Below are 23590 nucleotides of genomic sequence, written 5' to 3'. Positions count from 1 at the left end.
TCCTTCCATTGGTTGCCTTTCATTTTGTTGATGGGTTCCTTTGCTGTGCAGAAGCTTTTCTGGTTGATGTAGCCCCACTTGTTTATGTCGATTTTGTTGCCTCTACCATTGGTGTCAAATCCAAAAAATCGTTCCCATTAGATGTCAAGGAAATGACCACGTATTTTTTTTTCATAGAACTTTTATGGCTTCAAGTCTTGTGTTCAAGTTTTTTTTTATTCCATTTTGAGTTAATTTTTGTGTATGGTGTAAGATAGTGGTTCAATATCTTTATTTTGCATGTGGATATCCTGTTTTCTTACTGTTATTTGAAGATACTGTCTTTTTCCCATTGTATATTCTTGGCTTCTTTATCATGAATGAATTTACCATATATACATGTGTTTATTTCTGGTCCCTTTATTTTGTTCTATTAATCAATGTGTCTTTTAATGTCAATAGCATATTGTTTTGATTACTATAGCTTTGCAGTGTAGTTTGAAATTAGGAATTTTTTGCCTCCAACTTTCTTATTGCTCAAGGCTTGGCTATTTGGAGTCTTTTGTGGTTCCATACAAATTTTAAAATTCTTTTCTGTTTTTGTGAAAAATGCCCTTGGAATTTCGATAGGGATAGCATTGAATATGTAGATTGCTTTGGGTGGCATGGACATTTTAACAATATTCTTCCAATCCATGAGCACAGAATACCTTTTCATTTATTTTTTTCAATTTCTTTCATCCTGCTTTATATTTTCAAAGTATGGATCTTTCAACTCCTTGGTTAAACTTACTCCTAGATACTGTATTCTTACTTTTTTGAATTAAATTTTTAAAATTAAATTTAATTAACATATAGTGTATTATTAGTTTCAGAGGTAGAATTTAGTGATTCATCAGTTTCATACAATACCCAGTGCTCACTACATCAAGTGTTTTCCTTAATGCCCATCACACAGTTACCCCATCCTCCCACCAGCAACCATCAACTTGTTTCCTATAGTTAAGAGTCTCTTATGGTTTGCCTCCCTCTGTGTTTTTGTCTTATTTTATTTTTCCTTCCCTTCCTCTATGTTCCTCTGCTTTGTTTCTTAAATTCCACATATGGGTGAAATCATATGTTATTTGTCTTTCTGTATTTGACTTATTTTGCTTAGCATAATACTCTCTAGTTCCATCCACATCATTGCAAATGGCAAGATTTCATTCTTTTTGATGGCTGAGTGACTCTCTCTCTCTCTCTCTCTCTCTATATATATATATATATATATATATACCACATCTTTTTTTTTTTAAAGATTTTATTTATTTATTTGACAGAGAGAGAGAGGGAACACAAGCAGGGGGAGTGGGAGAGGGAGAAGCAGGCTACCTGCTGAGTAGGCAGCCTGATGCGGGGCTCCATCCCAGGACCCTGGGATCATGACCTGAGCTGAAGACAGATGCTTAACGACTGAGCCACCCAGGCACCCCTATATACCACATCTTTATCCATTCATCTGTTGATGGACATCTAAGCTCTTTCCAGATTTTTGTGATTGTTACTAGATACTGTATTCTTTCTGATGCAGTTGTAAATGGAACGAATTTCTTAATTTCTCTTTCTGATAGTTTATTGTTAGTGTATAGAACACAACTGATTTTTCTATATTGATTTTTGTATCCTGAAACTTTACTGAATTTTTAAATCAGTTTTAACATTTATGGTAGAGTCTTTAGGGTTTTTTACATCTAATGTGTCATCTGTGATAGTAAGTTTTCCTTCTTTCTTTTTGATTTGAATGCTTTTTTTCCCTTGCCTAATTGCCCTGGTTAGAATTTTCAATACTATATTGAATGAAAGTGGTGAGAATGGGCATCCTTATCTTCTTCCTGATCTTAGAGGAAAAGCTTTGAGGTTTTCATCATTGAGTCTGATGATAGCTGTGGGCTTATTTTATATGGCCTTTATTATGATGAGATACATTCCTTCTTCACTCACTTTATTGTAAAATTTTAATCATAAATGGATCTTGAAATTTGTTGTAAGCTTTTTCTTCATCTATTGAAATGATCATATGATTTTTATCATTCATTTTGTTGATGTGGTGGATCACATTGTTGATTAGCAGATTTTGAACCACTCTGTATCCCTCAATAAATCCCACTTTGATCATGGTGTATGATCCTTTTATTGTACTTTTGAATGGGGTTTGCTATTATTTTGTTGAGTGTTTTTAAAATTTATGTCCATCAGGAATATTGGCCAGTAATTTTCTTGGAGTGTCCTTGTTCATCTTCAGAGCTATGCTGACATTGTAAAATGAATTTGGAGGTGTTCTACCCTCTTCAATTTTTTGGAAATGTTTGAGAAGAACCATTGTTAATTCTTCTTTAAATGCTTGGTGGAATTCACCAAAGTGAGGCTGTCTGGTGCTAGACTTTTGTTTATTGGGAAGTTTGATTACTGATTCATTCTCTTTACTCATTACTGGATTGTTCAGATTTTCTCTTTTTTAATATACTAGTCTTAGCCAATTATGTTTCTAGGAATTTATCCATTTCTTCTAAGTTATCTAGTTTTTTGGTATAAAGTGTTTTTAGTAATATCTCATGGTACTTTGTATTTCTGTGGTATCAGTTGTAATTTCTCCTTCTTCACTTGTGATTGGGTCCTCAGCCCTCTTTCTCTTCTTCTGAGTTAGTCTTTAGCTAAAGGTTTGTCAGTTTTGTTTATCTTTTCAAAAAAGCAGCTCTTGGTTTTTATCAATCTCTTTTATTATTTTTCTGGTCTCTATTTTAGTTATGTCTGTCCTGATCTTTGTTATTGCCTTCCATTCTGCTAACTTGGGCTTAATTATTTTCTTCCTTTTTTAGTTTCTTGAGTTGCAATGCTAGGTTGTTTGAGATCTTTCCATTTTCTTAATGTGCATTTAACACTATGAATTTCCCTATAATTACTGCTCTTGCAACATCCCACAGGTTTTGATATGTTGTACCTCCATTTTCATTTCTTTCAATGTATTTTTTGTTTTCCCTTTTGATTTTTTAAGTTTGATCTGTTGGATGTTCAGGAGCATATTGTTGAATCTGCACATATTTGTGAATTTTCCAGCTTTCCTCTTATTACTGGTTTCTAGTTTCATACCACTGTGGTTGGAAAAGACACTTGTTATGATTGGATTTCAATATTCTTAAATTTCTTAAAACTTGTTCTGTGGTATATCATGTGGTCTTTCCTTAGGGAAGTTCTGTGTGATCTGGAGATGACTATACATTCTGCTAGTGTGGATCAATGTGCATGTCTATTAGTTTGATTTGGTACAACACTTGGTTCAAGTCTAACATTTCCTTGTTGATTTTCTACCTGGATGATCTCTCCATTGTTAAAAATGGAATATATAAATCCACCACTGTTATTTTATTATTGTACCATATCTACCCTCAGATCTATTTGTATTTGCTTAATATATTTAGGTACGTCAGTGTTGAGTGCATATATATTTATAATTGTTATATCTTCTTGATGAGTTCATCTCCTTATTATATAAAGTCTACCTTTTTCTCTTGTTACCATTATTGGCTTAGAGTGTATTTTTTCTGGTGTGAGTCTAGTTTCCTACTCCTATTCTTTCTTGGTTTCCACTTACAGGGAGTATTTTTTTTTAAAGATTTTATTTATTTATTTGAGGGAGAGAGAGACAGTGAGAGAGAGCATGAGAGGGGAGAAGGTCAGAGGGAGAAGCAGACACCCTGTGGAGCTCGTAGCATGATGTGGGACTTGATCCCAGGACTCTGGGATCATGACTTGAGCTGAAGGCAGATGCTTAACCAACTGAGCCACCCAGGTGCCCAGGACTATGTTTTCTTATCCCTTCATTTGAACATATGTGTGTCATTTAAGCTGAAGTAAGACTCTTGTAGGCAGCATATAGTCTTTTTTTTTTTAATCCAATTGTACCTTTTCATTAGAGAAATTAATCTATTAACACTTTGAGTAATTATTGCTAGGTAAGGATGTATTAATGCCATATTATTAATTCTTTTCTGGCTGTTTTGGAGTTCCATTTTTCTTTTCTTAATTTCTTGCTTCCATCCTTTGTAAGTTGATGATTCTCCATAGTGGAATGTTTTGATTCTTTCTTTTTTGTTTTTATCTTTGTGTATCTATTGTAAATTTTGGCTTTGTAGTTCCCATGAGGTTTATATAAAACACTTTACATATTAGGTCTATTTGATGCTAATAACAGTTTAACTTCAGTTGCATACAAAACCACTATCCTTTTACCCTCTTTTTTAAATAAAATTTTTTACTTTTTTAAAATAAAATTTTACCATTTTTAATCAGGTATTCAACAAATTTTTGATGCTATAGTTATTTGTATGCTTTTGTGTGTTTTTTAAAGATTTTATTTATTTATTTGACAGACAGAGATCACAAGTAGGCAGAGAAGTGGGCACAGAGAGAGAGAGAGGAGGAAACAGGCTCCCTGCAGAGCAGAGAGCCCATTTGGGGCTCAATTCCAGGACCCTGGGATCATGACCTGGGCCAAAGGCAGAGGCTTAGCCCACTGAGCCATCCAGGTGCCCCTGCTTTTGTGTTTTAACCTTTATTCTAGAGTTAAGTAGTTAGCACATTACCATATGACAGTATTAGGGTATTTTGACTCTGTGTATGCTTACCTTTACCAATGTGTTGTATATTTTCATATGTTTTCATGTTCCTAATTAGCATCATTTTGTCTCAACTTGAACTCATTTTAGCCTATCTTGTAATGCTGGTTTAGTGATGGTGAATTGCCTCAGCATTTGTTTATTACAAAGGTCTTCATTTTACCTTCAATTCTGAAGGAAAACTTTGCTGGGTAAAGTATTCTTAGTTGGCAGCTTTTTTTTTTTTTTTTTTTTTTTCCTTTTAGTGCCTTCATTATATAATCTCATTGTCTCTTGGCCTGTAAGGTCTCTGCTAAGAAAGCCACTAATGGCTTTATGGGGGTTCCTTTGTATGAGAGATTTTTTTTTCTCTTGTCTCTCTCTCTCTTTTTTTTTTTTTTAAAGATTTTATTTACTTATTTGACACACAGAGAGAGAGATTACAAGTAGGCAGAGAGGCAGGCAGAGAGAGAGGGGGAAGCAGGCTCCCCGCTGAGCAGAGAGCCCGATTCGGGGCTCAGTCCCAGGACCCTGGCATCATGACCTGAGCCGAAGGCAGAGGCTTTAACCCACTGAGCCACCCAGGTGCCCCTCTCTTGTCTCTTTTTAAAATGTTTTCTTTGTCTTTGTTTTTAGAGTTTTGTAGTTAGTGTCTTGAGGAAGAACGTTTTAGATTAAAATACTGAGATGACCTATTAAGATAAGTATTGAAGGGGAGGGGATGAAGGATTGGATAAAATAGGTGAAGGGGATTAAGAAGTGCAAACTTGTAGTTATTAAATAAATAAATTATGGGAATGTACAGTATTAGGAAATATAGTCAGCAGTATTATAATAACTTTATATGGTGACAGATGGTGACTACACTTATGGTAATCATTTCATAATGTATATAACTATCAAATTGCTATATTGTACACATGAAACTAATATAATGCTGTAAATTATACTTCAACAAAAATTCATCATTGTCACAGTTATCCATTAAGACACAAATCAGCTAACGTTCCTCTTCTGGTGAGAACCAGCACTCCCTTTCCTCATCCCTTTTCTTTTCCCCGTGGCTTTTATCTCCATATTTACTTTATTCTCTGTCTTTCTCTCCTAAGTAGAAGATAAGCACAAGAAGATAGGGTCTTACTGGTTTGCTCATTGTTGCCTGCCTAACTCCCAGAAATGTGCCTGGCACCATTTTTCAGAGTGGGAGCTTAAAAATATTTGTGAGTGAATTAGTAAATGAGTGATAAAATGAGGGTGTGGGAAAGGTGATTTCTAAGGTCTTATTCAAATCTGCTTATCCATGATTTTGTGCAATGAATAAGTTTTTCCTTTCTCACTAATGACTTGGAAATATATAAAATAAAACTTCTAAGGTAAAAAACAAACAACTTCAACCTGATTAACATAGTAACTATTATTATATACAATTATTATTAACATAATAGCTGTTTTTTTTAAAGTTCTTTTGATTTGCTTTAAATAAATTCATTTATTCCTCATAACAGCCTTGTGAAGTAGGTACTAATTTTCATTCTTCAGATGCAGAAATTGAGGAAAGAGGGAATATATTGGCACCTAGCCTAAAGTCCCACAGCTAGTAACCAGCAGAGCCAGAATTTGAACACAGAGCTGTAGTTCTTTATTGTATGGCCTAGGGAATATGAAATATTGCTGGCCTAGGGAATATGAAAGCAAAGATTTTTTTAAAGTTAGTGAAATACAACATTTAAAACAGCCAGTGTCTCCCTTCCATTTTAACATACTCTGCCTTAAAAACATTTTGTAATATGCGTATTTGAAACATGGATATTATAAACATTGATTTCATGGAACATAAATAATAGAAATTAAAATACTATAGTTTCCTTAATTTATTTTTTTCTCTGGTTGGTTTTTCTTTTCTTCTTTCTTAACTCTTTTTTTTTTTTTTAAAGGTTTTTAAAATTTATTTGAGAAAGAGAGAGGGAGAGGGAGCATGAACAGGAGGAGAAGCAGAAGCAGCCTCCCTGCTGAGCAGGGAGCCCAACTGGGGCTCAATCCTAGAACCCTGGGATCACGACCCAAGCCCAAGGCAGACATTGAACTGACTGAGCCACCCAGGTGCCCCTCTTTTCTCTTAACGCTTAAGTTGTTTGGAGGTGTTTTTTTTTTGTTGTTGTTGTTTTTTTTTTTTTTTAGTCTTTATGTATTGGTGTATTAGAAATTGTGACATCATTTCAACTATAGGAGTCACAATAACTAGAGGATCGTTAATTTATATGAAAAGCAGTGTGAGGCTTTATGAGATTACCAGATAGGGGATTATTTCCTCATTTTGCCACTGTCTCTCTAGCTTTGAGGTTCTAGTGATGCTTCATCAAGAGGCTTTATACCGTTACCTAAACCCATTTTGTCAGGTGAGGTAATTTGGGCTCCTGCCCTTAGGGAGAAAGGAGTGAGGTAGCAGGAGTCTGCTAGGTGAGCACTGACGTATGTGCAGTGGACTGAATCTTCTAGCAGTAAGCAAAGGAGAGGGAGGGAGATGCAAAATTTTGTGAGAACAGCTGTTTATTCTAGTTTGTGCTTACAGCTTTACATTCTCATTAATCCTCGTCACATTTCCGTGAGGGATGCATTACTCATTTTTACAGATGAGTCTTGATGGCATACAACTAGTGAAAATGCAAGGCCGAATCCCAAACCAGGTCCCTTCTACTACGCTGTTACTTGTACTTCATTGTATTCTTTAGAGCCATATCAAAGCTACCCACAAGGGAAAGATTAGGGCACCACAGACATCTTAAGTTTCAAGCAGCAATACCCAGATTTCTATTAATGTGACTATTCTGTGTAAGGAATAAAAGCAAGTGCTCAGTGAATATGCCCACAAATTCTTAAATTAGTGGTTTAAATCCTCTGGATTCATTCTTATGGGGGTAAGGAAGAAATAGAGTGTCTTTATGTAACTATTTTATTCTTACTACCCAAGTAGAAATCTCATTTCAGTTTGAATTAAGAACTGGTTAGAGAGTAAAATGTCAAATTGGGTAGAGAAATTCCTTTTGAAACAGTATAAAAGGAAGTCCCAAAGAAAGCATATTTGTTGAGTGTGTTTCTGGGAAAAATAACTGATCCTTTCAGGAGTGTGTTGGACTAGACAAACATAGGATTTGTGAGCAATCACTGGGTAAGAGAGGGAAATGTAGGCAGGTGGCCGCCAATATATGGAAACAAAAGTATCTTTGTTCTTTGAAACTGAAGAGTGCTGGTAACACTGAAACAATCTCTAATTGCAGCTAATTCTTTTCTAAGCCGCTTTTGTGAACTCTAACAGCTAGAGAGTGTGCTCCCAGGGGAAGGAGGAAGGCAGGGACAGAGCACCTCAGCCCTCAGTGGTGAGTCCAGTGACTGGTTTGTGAGCAAGTGTTTCACCCAGCAAGTACTCTCCCCTCCTATTGATTGTGGGAAGAAAAGATGCTCCCCCGGCCTTCCTTTTTTTCCTGTATCCTCAACTCCAGATGTCCTCCAGCCCAACAAAACCAATTTAAAATTCTCAGCAGCTTGAGGAGAAGGTCCATGATAAATAAGGCCTTTCCTTGCAGAGTCTAGTTGTCACACAGGTGATGGAGTCCAGAATCAGAGAGTCAGAAAGGGGTCGAAGCTAGGCTAGAATGACCCCAAACAGGGGAAAGGGTAATGACAAACCAACCGAAGAGACTGAGGCCAGGAAGAAGTGCCCCAGTGGGACAGGGCAGCTGTGTGCCTGTCTGCCTGCCCAATAGAGGTTCATTCTTGACAGTATTTGCGGAGGAGGCAAGGGGCAGGGAGAGCTTCACAAGTGCTGGCTCACTGTTATTTTCAGCTTTCTCTCCCATTCAAGTTCACTTGCAGGCTCCAAAGCAGCACGTCTGCCTCCATCTTCATTTTACAGCGTCACCAGCCCCTGCCAGCCTGGGGTGGGATGGCGCCCTAGCAAGAGAAACTTTTGAGCTCATAGATTCTCAAATTTCCCTCACCCGGGGAAATGACTAGAAAATTTGAAATGTGGGAGGTTCTCAAGGTTCGTCCAGAGGATAGATGGTGAAATGAGGGTTGACAATATCCCCAGAGTTGAAATTATTAAAAAAAAAAAAAAATCCAGTCACTGGATTACTGCTTTTTAACAGCAACATTGCTTCTTCTTCTCTTAATATCCTGGCTTTGAGCTGAATGCTGGAGGAATCACCAGTCAAACTCAAAGGTTACATCATTGGACAGTCATTTCTCCAGCTCAGGAATAACTATTTAAATCAAATCCCGGGGGGCAGGGGGTGGTTCCTGGCTGGCTTAGTCAGGGAGCATCGACTCTTGATCTCAGGGTTGTAAATTTCAGCCCCTCGTTGGGTGGAGAGATTCCTTAAAAAAAAAATTTAAAAACAAAACAAAAAACCCCCAAAGTTGGCCCAAGTTGAATAGAGATAGAAATATGGGGAAAGGGAATTCCCTTGAGTTCTCTGGCAGTTTAGGAAGGACTGGCGGGGAGTGGGGAGGAATGCGGTGGTGGCTCCGGGTGGTAGGGAAGTGGCAGGGGGCAGGTTTGAAGGCTCCTGTAATTGTAGGAAGACTCATGTAATTGTAATCAGTGTTTAGTATCTCACGTTTCTAAAAAGTGTTTCCCACTGGTGCTGTGTGAGGGCTGACCAAGGGGAGGAGAGGAGGACAATCTAACTTGCAGCTCCCTGAAGCCACGTGACAGGGATGAGGACTGGCACATTTGTCTGGTGCCTCCTCACTCCTCTTGCTTAACACCGCCTGCCTTTCAGATACATAGGAAGAGGAATCTTCCTTGAGAAGAGTGGATGTGAAGAGGGAGAGTAGTCTGAGAACTGGGCTGGCCTCAGATCGAAGCCATTGTGAGTTCAGCTCCGTGAACCTGCTGCATCTCGAGAAGCCCTCACAGGCCACACACCAGAACAGACAACTGTTTAAGGTCGGTAGAAGTGCTGTTGCTCCATCCCTAGTACTGGCTACACATACACAAAGTGCACAAGCTAAAGTGGGCTGGGGGGGGGGGAAGTTGAATATATATAGGTTATTCCACTAGAGATAAATTTTGGCTTTAGTTATCCAGATATTACTTTAGGTACATTTTAACAAATAACCATCCAAAAATTATCTTTAAAAAGCAATTTCTTTTCATTCCCTTTGGCCTCATTGAAGTAGCAGTGGTTCAGGCAGTAAACAGAAACTTCAACAAGACAGTACTTAGAGTGCATTAAATAAATATAAATTTTATTAAAAACACTCACATAGCGTTATCAGGAATGATATAATAATAAACGCTTTCAAATAACCTGCATTCATAACATTACAATACTTACAGTATTTATAACCATCCTCAGGTTTTATAGACAAACCAAACATGAAAATGAAATGAAACTAAGTTTTAAAAAAAGCACAGAAAAATGCACACAGAGTTCATTATCTTAGTGTCAAACTGCAAAAATTTCCTACACAAGTTAACCACTAGCTTTAGAAGTGAACTGTACACCACTGTGCGTCAATCAAGATGAAAAATTCATTCAAGTAAAGTTGACACCACTCAGAAGCATTTTCAAGTATGGCTATATAGTTAACCTGATATTCCTATATAAGCAAATTGGAGATCTGCTTCCATTCATTCTAACTGAGGCAGGTTTGATATTTACAATTATAGATCTGATATTTACAATATGCCACTCGATTCCTCTCCTCCTCCCACCCTCCCTCCCTCCCTACCTCTCTCCAAAGCAAACCCCAAACTACACTTCTTGCTCTTGTTGGCCAGCAGTTTGACAAATGACAGTGGGTGACACAGAAACCAAATATTCATAGAGGGATGGCTGACTCAAAACCAACAGATGTGCCTGTAGTAGCCAAATATCTGGGGTGAGATACATGGTATATGCGAAATTTTTAAATCATGTGGTTTGACATTCGCAAAGCAGACGTTTTTGAAATGTCTGTAAATTGGTCACAGCCAAAAACTGTGGGGCGATTTTTTAAAAAATCGAAAGACTTGTTATAAAGACTTGACCAGTAAAACTCAAAAGGCCTCATTTAAGAATTTATTTGAAATGTCAGTAAGCACAAATGTACTCAGACCAAAATGTAACTGTATAGTCGACTGCACGCCACACCCTTATGTGTTCTGTCTGCAGAGGGAAGTCATTGTGACCCTCTACCGTATTGGCTACGGGATCAAAAACTCTGAAGAGTGTCAAGAGACTCTAACCAACGGCCACTTGCCAAACTCCTGCCTTACAATCTTCCCTTTATCAACTCAGTGCATTCTATTTTCATGTAATTTTTTTTTCCTGCTTGAAACAGTCAAAAGATTTCCCCAAACTTTTAAAATGCTTTTCTTTACAATAAAAAGAGCCAACAGATTTTTACAAAATTAGTTTTAGTTACATCAGGACATATGCAAGTAAAATAGGAGGGATTCAAAATAAAAGGGTTAAATCCCTGAAAAAAGAATATATTTATTAACCTACAACAATTTTACATAAACACAGGTGACATGTTGGCATAAGGAGAACATGAGCTGAAATATCCCTGAATTTTTAGAACAAAAAGGTTGAAGTTCAAGTTATACTTGCTAAGAAATCAAGTATTGAAAAACAGGTATGCTTTTTTAATAATAATAATAACAATAATAAAAAGACTTGGAAAAAAATGATGGTACATGATGCTCTAAGCTTTCACTCTCAGTTCAATATCCTATTGCCAAACTAGTGTTGAGGTATATGACAAGTAGGAACATCACTCAAACCTTTAATGAATTCTTAGCTCACATTATGATATATTTGTAGCAGGCTGAGTAGCACCATCATGATGTGAATTCTGCTTCAAATCCATATATATATATATATATATATATACACACACATATATATGTATATATTTAAATTTTTTTACAGTACTAAAATACTAAAGCATTGCGTTAAAAAAGTTTTGTTTACAATTTAATTTACTTACTATACATCTCTTTCACTTCTTTATACAAATTAATGATTTAAAACCACCACAGCAAACCAGCTGCCTGTTTTTTTCTTTTTAATTAACAGATTCACATGGAACTAACCCTGTTTATTCATCTTATGCAGGCATCAGTCTGCTCAATCTTCCTGGAAAAGAGGACACTTACGCTAAGAAATGACAACATCACAATATACAATTATCAACACAAAAGCAGACTGCCATTCGGTTTGCTGAAGAGCGTACAGATCCAGAAAATAACATCAGCTTAAGTGAACTAGCTTTGTTAAATCTGTAGCATGTCGTTAATAATTACCTGCAGTTAAGAGAAAATTCCTAAAACTACATATTTGAGCAATGAACTTGTCATACAATGTTTTATAAAACTGTTTTACAGTATAGCATGTGAGATGAGCACCAGAAAACACGTGTTATGGATTAATGTATTCCCTTGAATCCAGTAAGCCCCGTTGCGGATTTAACTGGCTGTATTAAAAATGGACACATTGCTCATCAGCAGATGCATGGCTAAAAGCAAAAATATTTTAAAAGCTTTCCTTGTTTCCTTAAAAAAAAAAAAAATAAATCAACTTTGCATTCTAAAATGAAAGTAAACTCTTTTTTTTTTTTTTAAACGTCTCAGTACCTTAGCATTGTTCAAGTTGTCAAAGCTTAGGTAGACAAAGTGCTTCTAAAACACCATTTAAAATATTTATACATATACATGTGTGCACATATACATATGTGTATACATATATGTACATATATATGTTTATTGTCCTACAAGGACTTCACTGGATGAGCAAAATCCAGAGGCCTTTAAATGTCCACATTAAAAAAAAAACAACCTCGTGTAAGAATAGGTAATTATGCTAAAAACTTTTAATGAAAAGGTACCCCTATTATTCAAGGGCATTGGAGTACACTGATAGCATCTTGATGATATAAAGGCATTAAATTTTCAATTGTTAAAGACACCATTTTCTTAGCACCATTTCTTAGAACATCCGAACAAATTCAGTGTTTTGCTCTCCATTTATGCTTCCTGTAGCTATTTTGATAAATAAAAGTTATTAAGATTACAGTAAAAACTGCATGTTAAAAAGCCATAATTCCAGTATTTCAGTACATTGTATATTCAGCACCAGATGGTATTTTAAAATTCCTGCCACTGTAATACTACAGTACTTGTTTGACTTGTGTTCCATGACTATGCAAACTTGGTATTATTAAAAGTGGTCACAGATGTGTAGAGTTCTAAGGGGGGAAAAAAATCACATTTACATATCATCTCATCCAATAATAGAACCAGTGTTTAAAAATGTAAATTGTGGAACACTTTCTTCCCCACCTTCTTTTTGCATAGAATGCTTTGGTCTTTTTGCCTAGATGCCATCTGCGGCCACTTAGGAGTCAGTGGAAATTAAGTGCTATGGTAGGATGACCTCTTCTTTTGCTGGTGAGCTGAGGTTCCTCCCACCACATTTGTCATGAATCCTGTATCCTTTCCCCACTGCCCCTGTCATGAGAACCATACTATGGACAGGTTGGTTGTGGTCTTTTCAAATGAGGTACCCACCACAAGGGGTGACATCATATGTATCTGTTGTAAGGCCCTGTGACCCGAGTGAAGGCATATGGAGATGTAGTTACTGTGGAGTCTGTGGTCACGGACATGGTCCTTTCAGCAAGGGATTTGATAAAGCGCAGGTAAGTGGGCTCGGAAGGTTCATGCGGCTCAGTGGGTTCCCGTTTCACTTTTTTGCCATGGGTTTTCTGAGGCACATAGTCCGGGCCATACTTCTCACACTCTTCCTCTTTCTCTCGGGCTTTTTCAGCCATTTTGGCTTCCCAGAGCGCCAAGCCATGTTTTGGCTCATTCATGCTCTTATGCTGGTAAAAGACAAGAGAGATCCTGGTGGGGTGATTCCTATTGGGATTCTTTAAAGGGGTGGTGGCGTGAAGCTCGCGCTTGGCACACTCAATGAGAATTGACCCGTGAGTTGGAGCCACAGCCACTCCCCCAATGTCAGGATCTAGAAAGCTCTGCTCACTGTCTGACCAGACTTCATCATTGTCCTCGGTGGCAGATGGCTGCTTTTCCTGGTTACCAGCCTCCTGTAATTTGTGTAAGCCTTCTTGGACAGAAGCGGTTCTATCATGGCTAAGACCTGGAAGCATCTTAGAGAACCCATTAGCTGTGTGGGCAAGCATGTCATTTTCCTTGTTTTGGAGGTGCAGGGCATGGAGAGAGCTGTTGAACATGCCTGGAGCGGCGCCGTAGTTACGGATTATATGAGAAGATGGGGGATGCTCACTGTTCTTATAGTCTATGTTTGGATTGCTCAGATTGGGTGGTAGTCTAGAGGCGGCGCCCATGAAGTGGCCATCCATCTCATGAGTGGAATAAGGAGGAAATGTCCCTACATGGTGTACATTTGTTTTAAGGGTACAACTGCTGAAGGCATCTCCCTGCATAGTTTGGTTTCCATAACCTAAGTACTTAGAAGAAAAATTCTGGCTATTTCCGAACCTCGGCTGGTAAAGTGTATGGATGGGTGGTAAATTTAGTTTAGAGAGAGGGTCTTGGTTTGGATACCTGTATAGCTCCATGGGCTGAGACTGGGGAGAATAGGAACCCAGATACGGGGAGCAGTTATCCACTGATACATTTCCATTGCACTGATAGGATGGATATTGGTTATTCTGGTTGAGAAGCCCAGTGTAGGGATTCATGGGATTAGAAGAATTCAAATATGAACCTGTAGCTTGGGATGGTGTGGAATAGAGGTTCATAGGGCTGGCACCCCCATAAACATCTGAAGTGTGTGAAGAGCTCGGGTAAGCCTGGATCACTGGATTGGGCCGTCTCATGTACAGGTTGGCAGATCCAGAGGAAGAGTAGGAGTTGACGGGATCTGACTGAGGGTTATTCGTCACTGGGTGATGCTGGGGCGGGTGCTGGGGTTGCTGCTTCTGTGGCTGTGGAGGTTGCTTCTGCAGCGGCGGGGGTGGGGGTGGGGGCGGGGGCTGCTGGGGCTGCTGCATGACTGGTCCTGAAAGTCGCAAAAGCTCTGTGGACAGGAGAGGAGAAAGCACACACATGTGACCAGTTATTATTTTACAGAAGCTAGCAAGGATGCTTAAATGGATTGGAGAACCCCGCTAAGTTTAATGCAATACCCATTAAACAAGGATAAGAGCAAAGTCAGGGTTCTGATCATTGTCTGGTGTGATTTTTTGTTTAAAGCATTAGATAAAACAGCAGATCTCTACAACAGTACAATTTGGTAAGTGAAGAAAAACGTCACAAACATCCACAAGCTGTTTCACTGAGAGCATCATGTTTTCTGGAGCTTCTGTGCATCTGACAATGCCACGCTTTCCCTGAAGTGTCCATCTCCCTCCATCCCACCTCCCTGCCCTTCCTGGGCATAGTCCTCCCTTTCTCAAGGAAGCCTGCTCTGACCTCATCTCCTAGTGCATGTATAATACCCACTGCAGACATCAGTGAGATAGAAAAATGCATCATAATGTATGGTAATTATGCATTTTTAGTCCTCTTCTCCCGCTGGTGCAAAGGAGTTCCTTGAAGGAAGGGCCCAGGTCTTATTTTACTTTATTTCTCCATTGCCTGGTATGCAATAAAATTTGTTAAATAGTTGGAAGTAGCATAAAATTTGTTACAGAAGACAAATTTGTTCAGCAACGCTATTTGAAAAAGAACGACATTCACTGAAATACCCCAAGCATATCTTATATAATTGGCAAACCCTATCTACAGAGTTGTCAATAAAACTTTAATTTTCAGCTTTGTAAGTGAAAATTTTTGTCATATGTCTGTTTCATGACCTCACTTAAAAATCTATATATAAGAAAAGAACAAATAAATGGAGCTGTAATGGCAGTCCTAAGCTGAAATGATTATTACAGAGACCAGTTAGAAAAGACTGGAGGCAGAGTTCTGATTATACTTTGCAGCTAACTTAAAGGAGAGATTAAGGAGTGAATAGGATTTACTTCTCTTAGTGTAAGTCAGCCAATCAACACATTTTTGTTGAGAATCTTTAGCATATTATTCTAAATTACTTAGTTTCTCTAGGTTTTGAGATGAATTGGTAGGGGAATTTGACTTGGTGAAGATGGTTGGCTCTAAGCAAACTAGTAGACTAAACTTAAAAAATAAGCCTTTTTCTTTTGTTAATGGCCAGGCCAATGCCATCTGTAAGATGTGGATATGGACATTACATGGTATGGCTTTTTGTAGAAATTAATTGAAGACAAAAGCAAGGGGCTTTGACAATCTTCTCCTGCCCCTTCCCCATAATTCCTATTTTCAAACTTCTTATTTCAACAAATAGTACTGTTTTAGTTACTTAGGCTTAAAATGTTGAAATCAATCTTAAATTTTTCTTTTGTCTTTGTTCCAGTGTTTGGTCATCCATGAATTGAGAATCATTTTAGGAGCATTTGCTTCCATCATTTTTGCTATATCTTCATTGCTACCACCCAAACTCAAGCTTTTCTCTTGGTTTATTGCATCAATCTCCAAACTCATAGCTCCTCAGCCTCTAATCTGCCCCCCTGTCGCTGCTAGATTAACCCTAATTTCACCATATTACCTGCCTATCATAAAACTGCCATCTATTATAGAACAGAACCCAAACTTCTCCATTAAGCTGGGGTTCAGGGTGCCATATCTCATTACCATCTCCAAGAGCAAAGCCTGGTCCTTGGGACTTCAGAGAAGATTTTGGTACAAAACTAAGACCATGATTGAATATAATCGTCTGAAATTACCGATACTCATTTCTTTTTTTTTTTTTTTTAAGATTTTATTTATTTATTTGACAGAGATCACAAGTAGATGGAGAGGCAGGCAGAGAGAGAGAGGGAAGCAGGATCTCTGCCGAGCAGAGAACCCGATGCGGGACTCGATCCCAGGACCCTGAGATCATGACCTGAGCCGAAGGCAGCGGCTTAACCCACTGAGCCACCCAGGCGCCCCCCGATACTCATTTCTAACATAAGTTTCAGATAACACAGATGCTTTACATTAAAGTTACCTGCCAACTGTTTCGCCTGGCTTGCATTTTCAGTCTGTTTTGTACGAGATGAGGCTGACTTTTCCTTTTCATTCTTATTTGCGCTGTTCTCCAGAGAGGAAAGCTTTTCAGCTGCAGCTTTCTTGGCTTCTAGTTTCCTTTGTCGGCATGTCTTGACTGGTTCCGCTAACATCCTGACTTTCCGCCGAAAAGAACTCAGCACCTGAATCGCACCATTTTGCTTCTTCTTCTCTTGAGCTTCCACACTCCCAAACTCATCCACATCAGAGACTTTGTAGAGAGGCAGAACATGCAGCTGCTCATCCTCAGGTTTTCCTCCAATTTCTCGATTGTCTTCTCTAGTGAGGGTGCATACCTGTAGGGAAATAAGACAGTATTGCTTCAGTTTCAGTCCAAAAGAAATTGTGTGTGTGTGTGTAACTTTCTCCCTGTCAGTATTTAGATTTGTGGTGGTGGTCTCCTGAACCAGATCAGTGACAGGCATATTACCATGAATCATGTCTATCTGTTCTTAAGGGAGGTGCCATTAAAATGGTACAGGGAAAAGACAGTCCACGTTAACTTTTTTTTTCCCCTTTTCTTTTTTTGAGTCTATCAGGAACTGCTACCCACGGTAACTTTCTTCTTCACATATATTTCTGATTCTAGGAAGAACCAAAATGAAGCAGTCTCCCACCTTTCACACTTGAAACATAAATGCAAGAGATGTGAAACCTCTTTAAGAAGAGGCTATAAGTTTCTTCCACCAGATGATTTCCTGTTTTGCTAGTTATCAGTCACCTAATCTCATACTTTTGTACACAAAGACATTTCACATCTTCCCCCACACCAGACTCTTAACTCTCCTTCATTGTGCTTAAGAAATTTCCACAAAATACCAAAGTGAAATCTAAATAATGTAAAATTGGGTCCCCTTGGTGGCTCAGTTGGTTAAGCAACTGCCTCCAGCTCAGGTCATGATCCTGGAGTCCTGGCATCAAGTCCCACATCAGGCTCCCTGTTTGGTGGGGAGTCTGCTTCTCCCTCTGACCTCTCCCCTCTCATGCTGTCAATCTCTCATTCTCTCTCAATAAGTAAATAAAATCTTAAAAAAAATGTGAAATTGAAGATGTGGTTGCTATAGGGAATATATAACTCAACACTGTGTCTATCTTCCTCTTCTTTCTGTCTCTGTACTCGTTAAGACTAACTTACTATTGTTCCTCTCTTGTTTCTCTTCTAAGTTGTTGTACCATATGAGGGGCTGTTCCAAAAAGGGGAAAAGTCTACTTCTCTTGCTTTGCTAATTTAATTGTACTTTTTCTTTTTTGTTAGCCACAATCCTCTTGGTGTTGATGAGAGGTTATTTGTTGGCTGTAACATACTAGCTTTTAGTAATTCGTGTTTTTGGCTGATGCAGAAAACAATGTGATCATAGTCATTTAAAGTGCAGGTAAAATAAAATTACTGGAAGATACTCTTGAAAGGAATGTGAACATAACAGACTTACCCTGACAGATAAATTTAACATGAGATGGGACTAAAACGAGGTTTTCACTTCCTGTACATAAAAGTCTTCCAAATCCACGTCTTTTGAGCACCTATCACCTTTTCTCACATGTTTGTCCCTACTCCATTCTTCTTACCTAGTGTTGCTTTTCTTTCTACCTCGTGAAAACCATGACCTGTTAGACGCAAAGTCCCCTTTACGCGGAACCCTAATCATCTCTGTCTTCTCTCCATCACCTTGCTAGAGAAACATGGCTATGTTTAGACCTACTATGGCTCTGATTATCATTTATTTCTTCTTCCCCAAATCTAGCGTAGCCTTCTAATAGTAAGCAAGTGTTCAACACATGATTAATGATGATTTCAGATATTGTGGATGATAAGCCTCATTGTTTGCCCTCCTGGGTCAGAAGTCTGCAAGCCAAACTGTCTCACAGCCGGTTTCTGCATGGCCAGTGAATTGTTTTTTGCATTTTTAATTAAAAAAAAAAACCCAAAATAATGAATGTGGTCTAAGATATTATATAAACCTAAAATATTTACTATCTTTCCTTTAATAAAAAAAAAAACAAAACTTCTGACCTCTGTTTAAACCATTAAACCAATACCTTTTCTGCCTCTCAAAAACTTCATACCAGGTTCCGTGAATTACTTCCACTATTGCTAACCACCTCCCTGGGTTCTTCTCTACCCTAGACTATGACTTTGCTCTCTGTATTCTATTTTTCAACTCAAGTCTCATTGGTCATATTTCTCAACTACACTATTATATCCATGTTGATGACTCACTAGGTGGATTAGTTTATAATTTCTTCACTTGAACTTTTTTTTTTTGTGACTATTTTTTTTAAAATTTTTTAATAAACATATATTTTTATCCCCAGGGGTACAGGTCTGTGAATCGCCAGGTTTACACACTTCACAGCACTCACCATAGCACATACCCTCCCCAATGTCCATAACCCCCCCCAACCCCCCTCTCCCCATCAACCCTCAGTTTGTTTTGTGAGATTAAGAGTCACTTATGGTTTGTCTCCCTCCCAATCCTATCTTGTTTCATTTACTCTTCTCCTACCCCCTTAACCCCCCATGTTGCATCTCCTCTCCCTCATATCAGGGAGATCATATGATAGTTGTCTTTCTCCAACTGACTTATTTCGCTAAGCATGATACCCTCTAGTTCCATCCACGTCGTCGCAAATGGCAAGATTTCATTTCTTTTGATGGCTGCATAGTATTCCATTGTGTATATATACCACATCTTCTTTATCCATTCGTCTATTGATGGACATCTAGGTTCTTTCCATAGTTTGGCTATTGTAGACATTGCTGCTATAAACATTTGGGTGCACGTGCCCCTTCGGATCACTTCACTTGAACTTTTTCATTCTTTATCTACACTCTGGTTTCTCTCTCTCCATGCAAGGATATGCCCATATTCATTTTCTCCACTTACCAAAACCTCCAATTATACAGCCCAATCCACTTCACCCACTATACTATGTAGTTATAGTGGGCTCTTTTGTACTTTGAATTTTCTACAGTAGTTACTGTGCCACAGATGATGCATGTTTCATTTGCTCTTCTCTCTGCAACGTGGACTGGTGCCTTGGCTTGTATACAGCTTTTTAATATACTGATTATAACCTACCAGATACCTGACACTGAATTTTGAAGACTTTTGGTAGCTAATGGTAGCTGGCAATGCACAGTCACTGGTTTAGTTAGCATCAGTATTTCCATGATTTTCCTGTGCTTGTCAGCAGATTTCCAGTAATATGCCAACCCATTATGAGAGAACTAGATATGCCAAATATGGTCACCTTTGCAACAGCAACTCATTCATGAAAACACTTGTGCAATGACACCTGCAGAGAACATATTACTCTAATCACATGCTTCTAACTTCCAGCTTTCCACTGTTTCACAGGATGTGCTGCTAACCTGTTCTGTGCCCCCACTTACCAATGTGCTGCCATTCTGCATGTTGTGTAAGTCCCTGTGGGCGTGAGCACAGAAGTCCAAACATGCAGTGACCCCTGAGAATGGCCGGCCTTCCTTCAGACCCAGTCGGCACTCTGGCGCTCTGTGTTCATATTCAATCTGAAAAATAAAAGCGTGTGTGTGAATGGGGATATATTTAGGCATCTGAAATTCTCAGGCATACATTTGAGAAAAAAGTGTAAGACCTGTGCACTGAAAAGGTAAAAAAGACTCCTTAGTATTTTGGCTATTAAGAACTTTAAAAAAATGTTGCATATTTTATATCTGGAAATACAATGGAATGACACAAAACTCTGATCTTTTGGTATATAATGGTGTGTTGGGAGGTATGTGTGTATATGCCAATATCACTATCTTGATTACTAGTAAATATGGATCTTTAGTAATCTTAAAATCAGGGAGTAGAAATCATCAAATTCTGATCTTTTTGAAAATTCTCTATTCTAAATCCTTTGCATTTCTCTCTCTATATTCTAGAATATCAATTTCTTCAAAACACTTGGCAATGTTTTGACAGATAAGGTACAGATTGACTTGGGGAAAACTGACATTTTAAAAATATTTAGTCCTGTGATCCATAAACACAGTATATCTTTCCAGTTTGGGTCTTTTTAAATTTCAGCAAGTTTGTAGTTTTCAGTGTGCAGGTCTTGTACATTTTTGTCAAATGTCAAATTTTTATGCCCAAGAATTTCATGTACTTGATTTTGCTTTTACTTTTGAGAGTTGTTTTTCCTGGGGAGAGATTTCTAGGTTGACAGTTTTTTTCTCTTTCAGTACTTAAAAGATGTTTCTCCTCTTTTTTTCTTACATTTTTCTCTGATGAGAAGTTTAACTTTAGAAATGAAACTTTACAAAATCAAGGAACAAAGCCAGGGAAGAGCATTTAGAAATGAGAAATGAGGATAATATATTCAGTTGGGGGAGGAGATAAAAATCAAATGGTAGGTTTTGACAGCATCCATAAATTTAACAGGTCTTCCCCTGTTCTGTGTGGAAAGATCACAAGGCTATGTTTTGGATCTCTAAACCATATTAAAACATATGGATGAACATTACTAATAGGAACTACCATGCAATACAGAAAACACCTTATCCATTCACAGCTATTGACTGATTTAATTTAGGTAGATCTTACATCTATTTTTTACGTATTTTTTTTAATGTATGAGTATATGTATGTATTTAAATTTTTAATTTTTTTTCCTTTTCAATTTTTTATTTAAATTGTAGTTAACATAGATGGTAAAATTGGTTTCAGGAGTAGAATTTAATGATTCATCACTTACATATAACATATAACATCCAGTGTTCATCACAAGTGCCCTCCTTAATACCCATCATCTATTTAGTACACTGCCACCCACTTCCTTCCATCAACCCTGTTTGTTCTCTATAGTTAAGAGTCTCTTATGGTTTGCTTCTCTCTTTTTTTTCCCTTCCCATATGTTTATCCATTTTGTTTTTTAAACTCCACATACGAGTGAAAACATAAGGTATTTGTCTTTCTCTGACTTATTTTGCTTAGCCTAATATACTCTAGCTCCATTCACATCACTGCAAATGGCAAGATTTCATTCTTTTTGATGGCTGAGTAATATCCCATTATGTGCACACATTTATATTTTATGGTAAGAATGCATAACACGAGATCGACCATTAAACAAAGTTTTAAGTGTCCAATACATTATTGTTGACTGTAGGTGCACATGTTGCAAAGCAGATCTCTAGAGCTTATTCATCTTGCTTAAATGAAACTGCCCATTTTTCAGTACGTTTATTCATATACAAATACTGAAACACACCTAACGAGTCATATCTAATCATCTTGTTATAACTAAAATTTGGGGTACTGTTGTATTTTGGATATTCTAGGTTTAGGTAATGCATAAAATACTCCAAACATAATGTAACTGGGTAGAATATCAATGCTTAGAAAATCACATGTGTATGACACCATCTATAATAAAAATAAAAGGAGTAGAGTGAAAAGAACATTAATGCTTTGTTATTCTGTCCTCTTTCCCCGCTAAAGCCATTTGATTAATAGCACCTATAAAAAAAATTTATTCAACAGAAAATGGTCAAACTTGAAATCTAGCAACATAGACTTTATTCATTTTCTTTTTATAGCTTGATATATTGTGTTTCTCACTCAGAATTATTTTACAACAGTACCAAAGCATTCTATATATTTTTCTGTGATACTTACCAAAGTAGTTAAGATTGTAAAAAAACAGTATTAATCCAACTACTATTAACAGCATCTAAAATATTTTTCATAGACAACATATACATTTCTAAAAACCTAAGTTGTGACATGAAACAACTTTATAAACAGATCATTATTTAATTTGCCTCTTTTGCTCCCACTTAAAAAAGAAAGAGTTGAGGTTTGAGGAAAGTGTTAAAAGTCCATAATTGAAACAAGAGTAGCTAAATGATTAAATTAGTATTGGTCTCCCCATCTGTCTCTGCTATGTAAGCTAATCTAATCCCTTTAGTCTTTAATGTCATTAAATGACAACTGTTTGCTAAACACACTCTTCTTCATACTTCCCTGTACCCCCTACTGCTGTGTACTCTTCTCTGGCTACCTTCATCACTTCCAGCTTTCCTCCATCTATCAGTCTCTCTCTTTCCCTTAAATCTTTAACTTCTTTTACTATATTGTGCCTACCCCCAGCATTTACTTTACTGGTTTCTCATCTTCCACTCCTAAAATGTCCATGTGTTCCAGAATGCCATTACTAGCCCCTTCTCCTTATAATCTCCACTTTGAAAAACTGTATTCACTCCTATGTATTCAGTTTCAACTACTTGCATTTTGACAAGTCTCAAATCTACAGTGCTAGTTTGGATTTTTCTCCTGATTTTCTATCCAATTATTCCAGAATTATGTCAAACATAGTTGTCCAAAATGAAATGTATCATTTCCCCTTTTTGCCCCCAAACTTAACTTTTCCTCATTGACTCCAAATTCTAAATAGAACCATCTGTCCAAGCCAGAAATTTGGTGAATCCTGAACCTCCCCCTTTTGCTTATCCTCAAATCCAATCGGTCACTAAGTTCTGTAAGTTCTACCTCAAATATTTCACACACTTTATTTTCTTTATTCTATCACTACTGCCATCTCTTTAATTTAGGACTTTAACATCTCTTGTTCAATGACTACACTAGCTTACTTCTCCGATTTAATCTTATGCTAATGTACGCTGTATTTTAATTTGGCTTGTTGGGTGAACTATATTTATTTATTTTACATTTTTTTGTATTATGTTATGTCACCACATCATACTTCATTAGTTCTTTTTTTAATTGTGTCATGTTAGTCACCATACAATACATAATTAGTTTTTGTTTTTGTGTTTTTTTAACTACAAAGCTGTGATCACCAAGACAGCATGGCACTGGGATAAAAACAGACACATATACAGTGGAAA

At 37.5% G+C, this 23590-nt stretch overlaps 1 protein-coding gene across 2 annotated transcripts in view; it reads right to left on the bottom strand.

Annotated features, from left to right (window-relative positions):
* Positions 1-9833: 9833 nt before the first annotated feature.
* TET2 (tet methylcytosine dioxygenase 2) overlaps positions 9834-23590 on the bottom strand; it is a 140457-nt gene continuing 126700 nt past the window's right edge. Inside the window, exons 9-11 of one of the 2 annotated variants that reach the window (XM_047718128.1) lie at positions 20108-20245; positions 16655-17009; positions 9834-14662 (exon numbers count right to left, since the gene is read on the bottom strand). In XM_047718128.1, the coding sequence (XP_047574084.1) occupies positions 13182-14662; positions 16655-17009; positions 20108-20245 (1974 nt within the window). In that variant the 3' untranslated portion in view covers positions 9834-13181. The other variant, XM_047718130.1, reaches the window with a different exon arrangement.

The sequence above is a fragment of the Lutra lutra genome, chromosome 2 (genome assembly GCF_902655055.1).
Source record: "Lutra lutra chromosome 2, mLutLut1.2, whole genome shotgun sequence".
In the NCBI taxonomy this organism is placed as follows: Eukaryota; Metazoa; Chordata; class Mammalia; order Carnivora; family Mustelidae; genus Lutra; species Lutra lutra.
The sequence above is the reverse complement of the archived record's forward strand: the minus strand, read 5'-3'. Positions and strand labels throughout refer to the sequence as shown.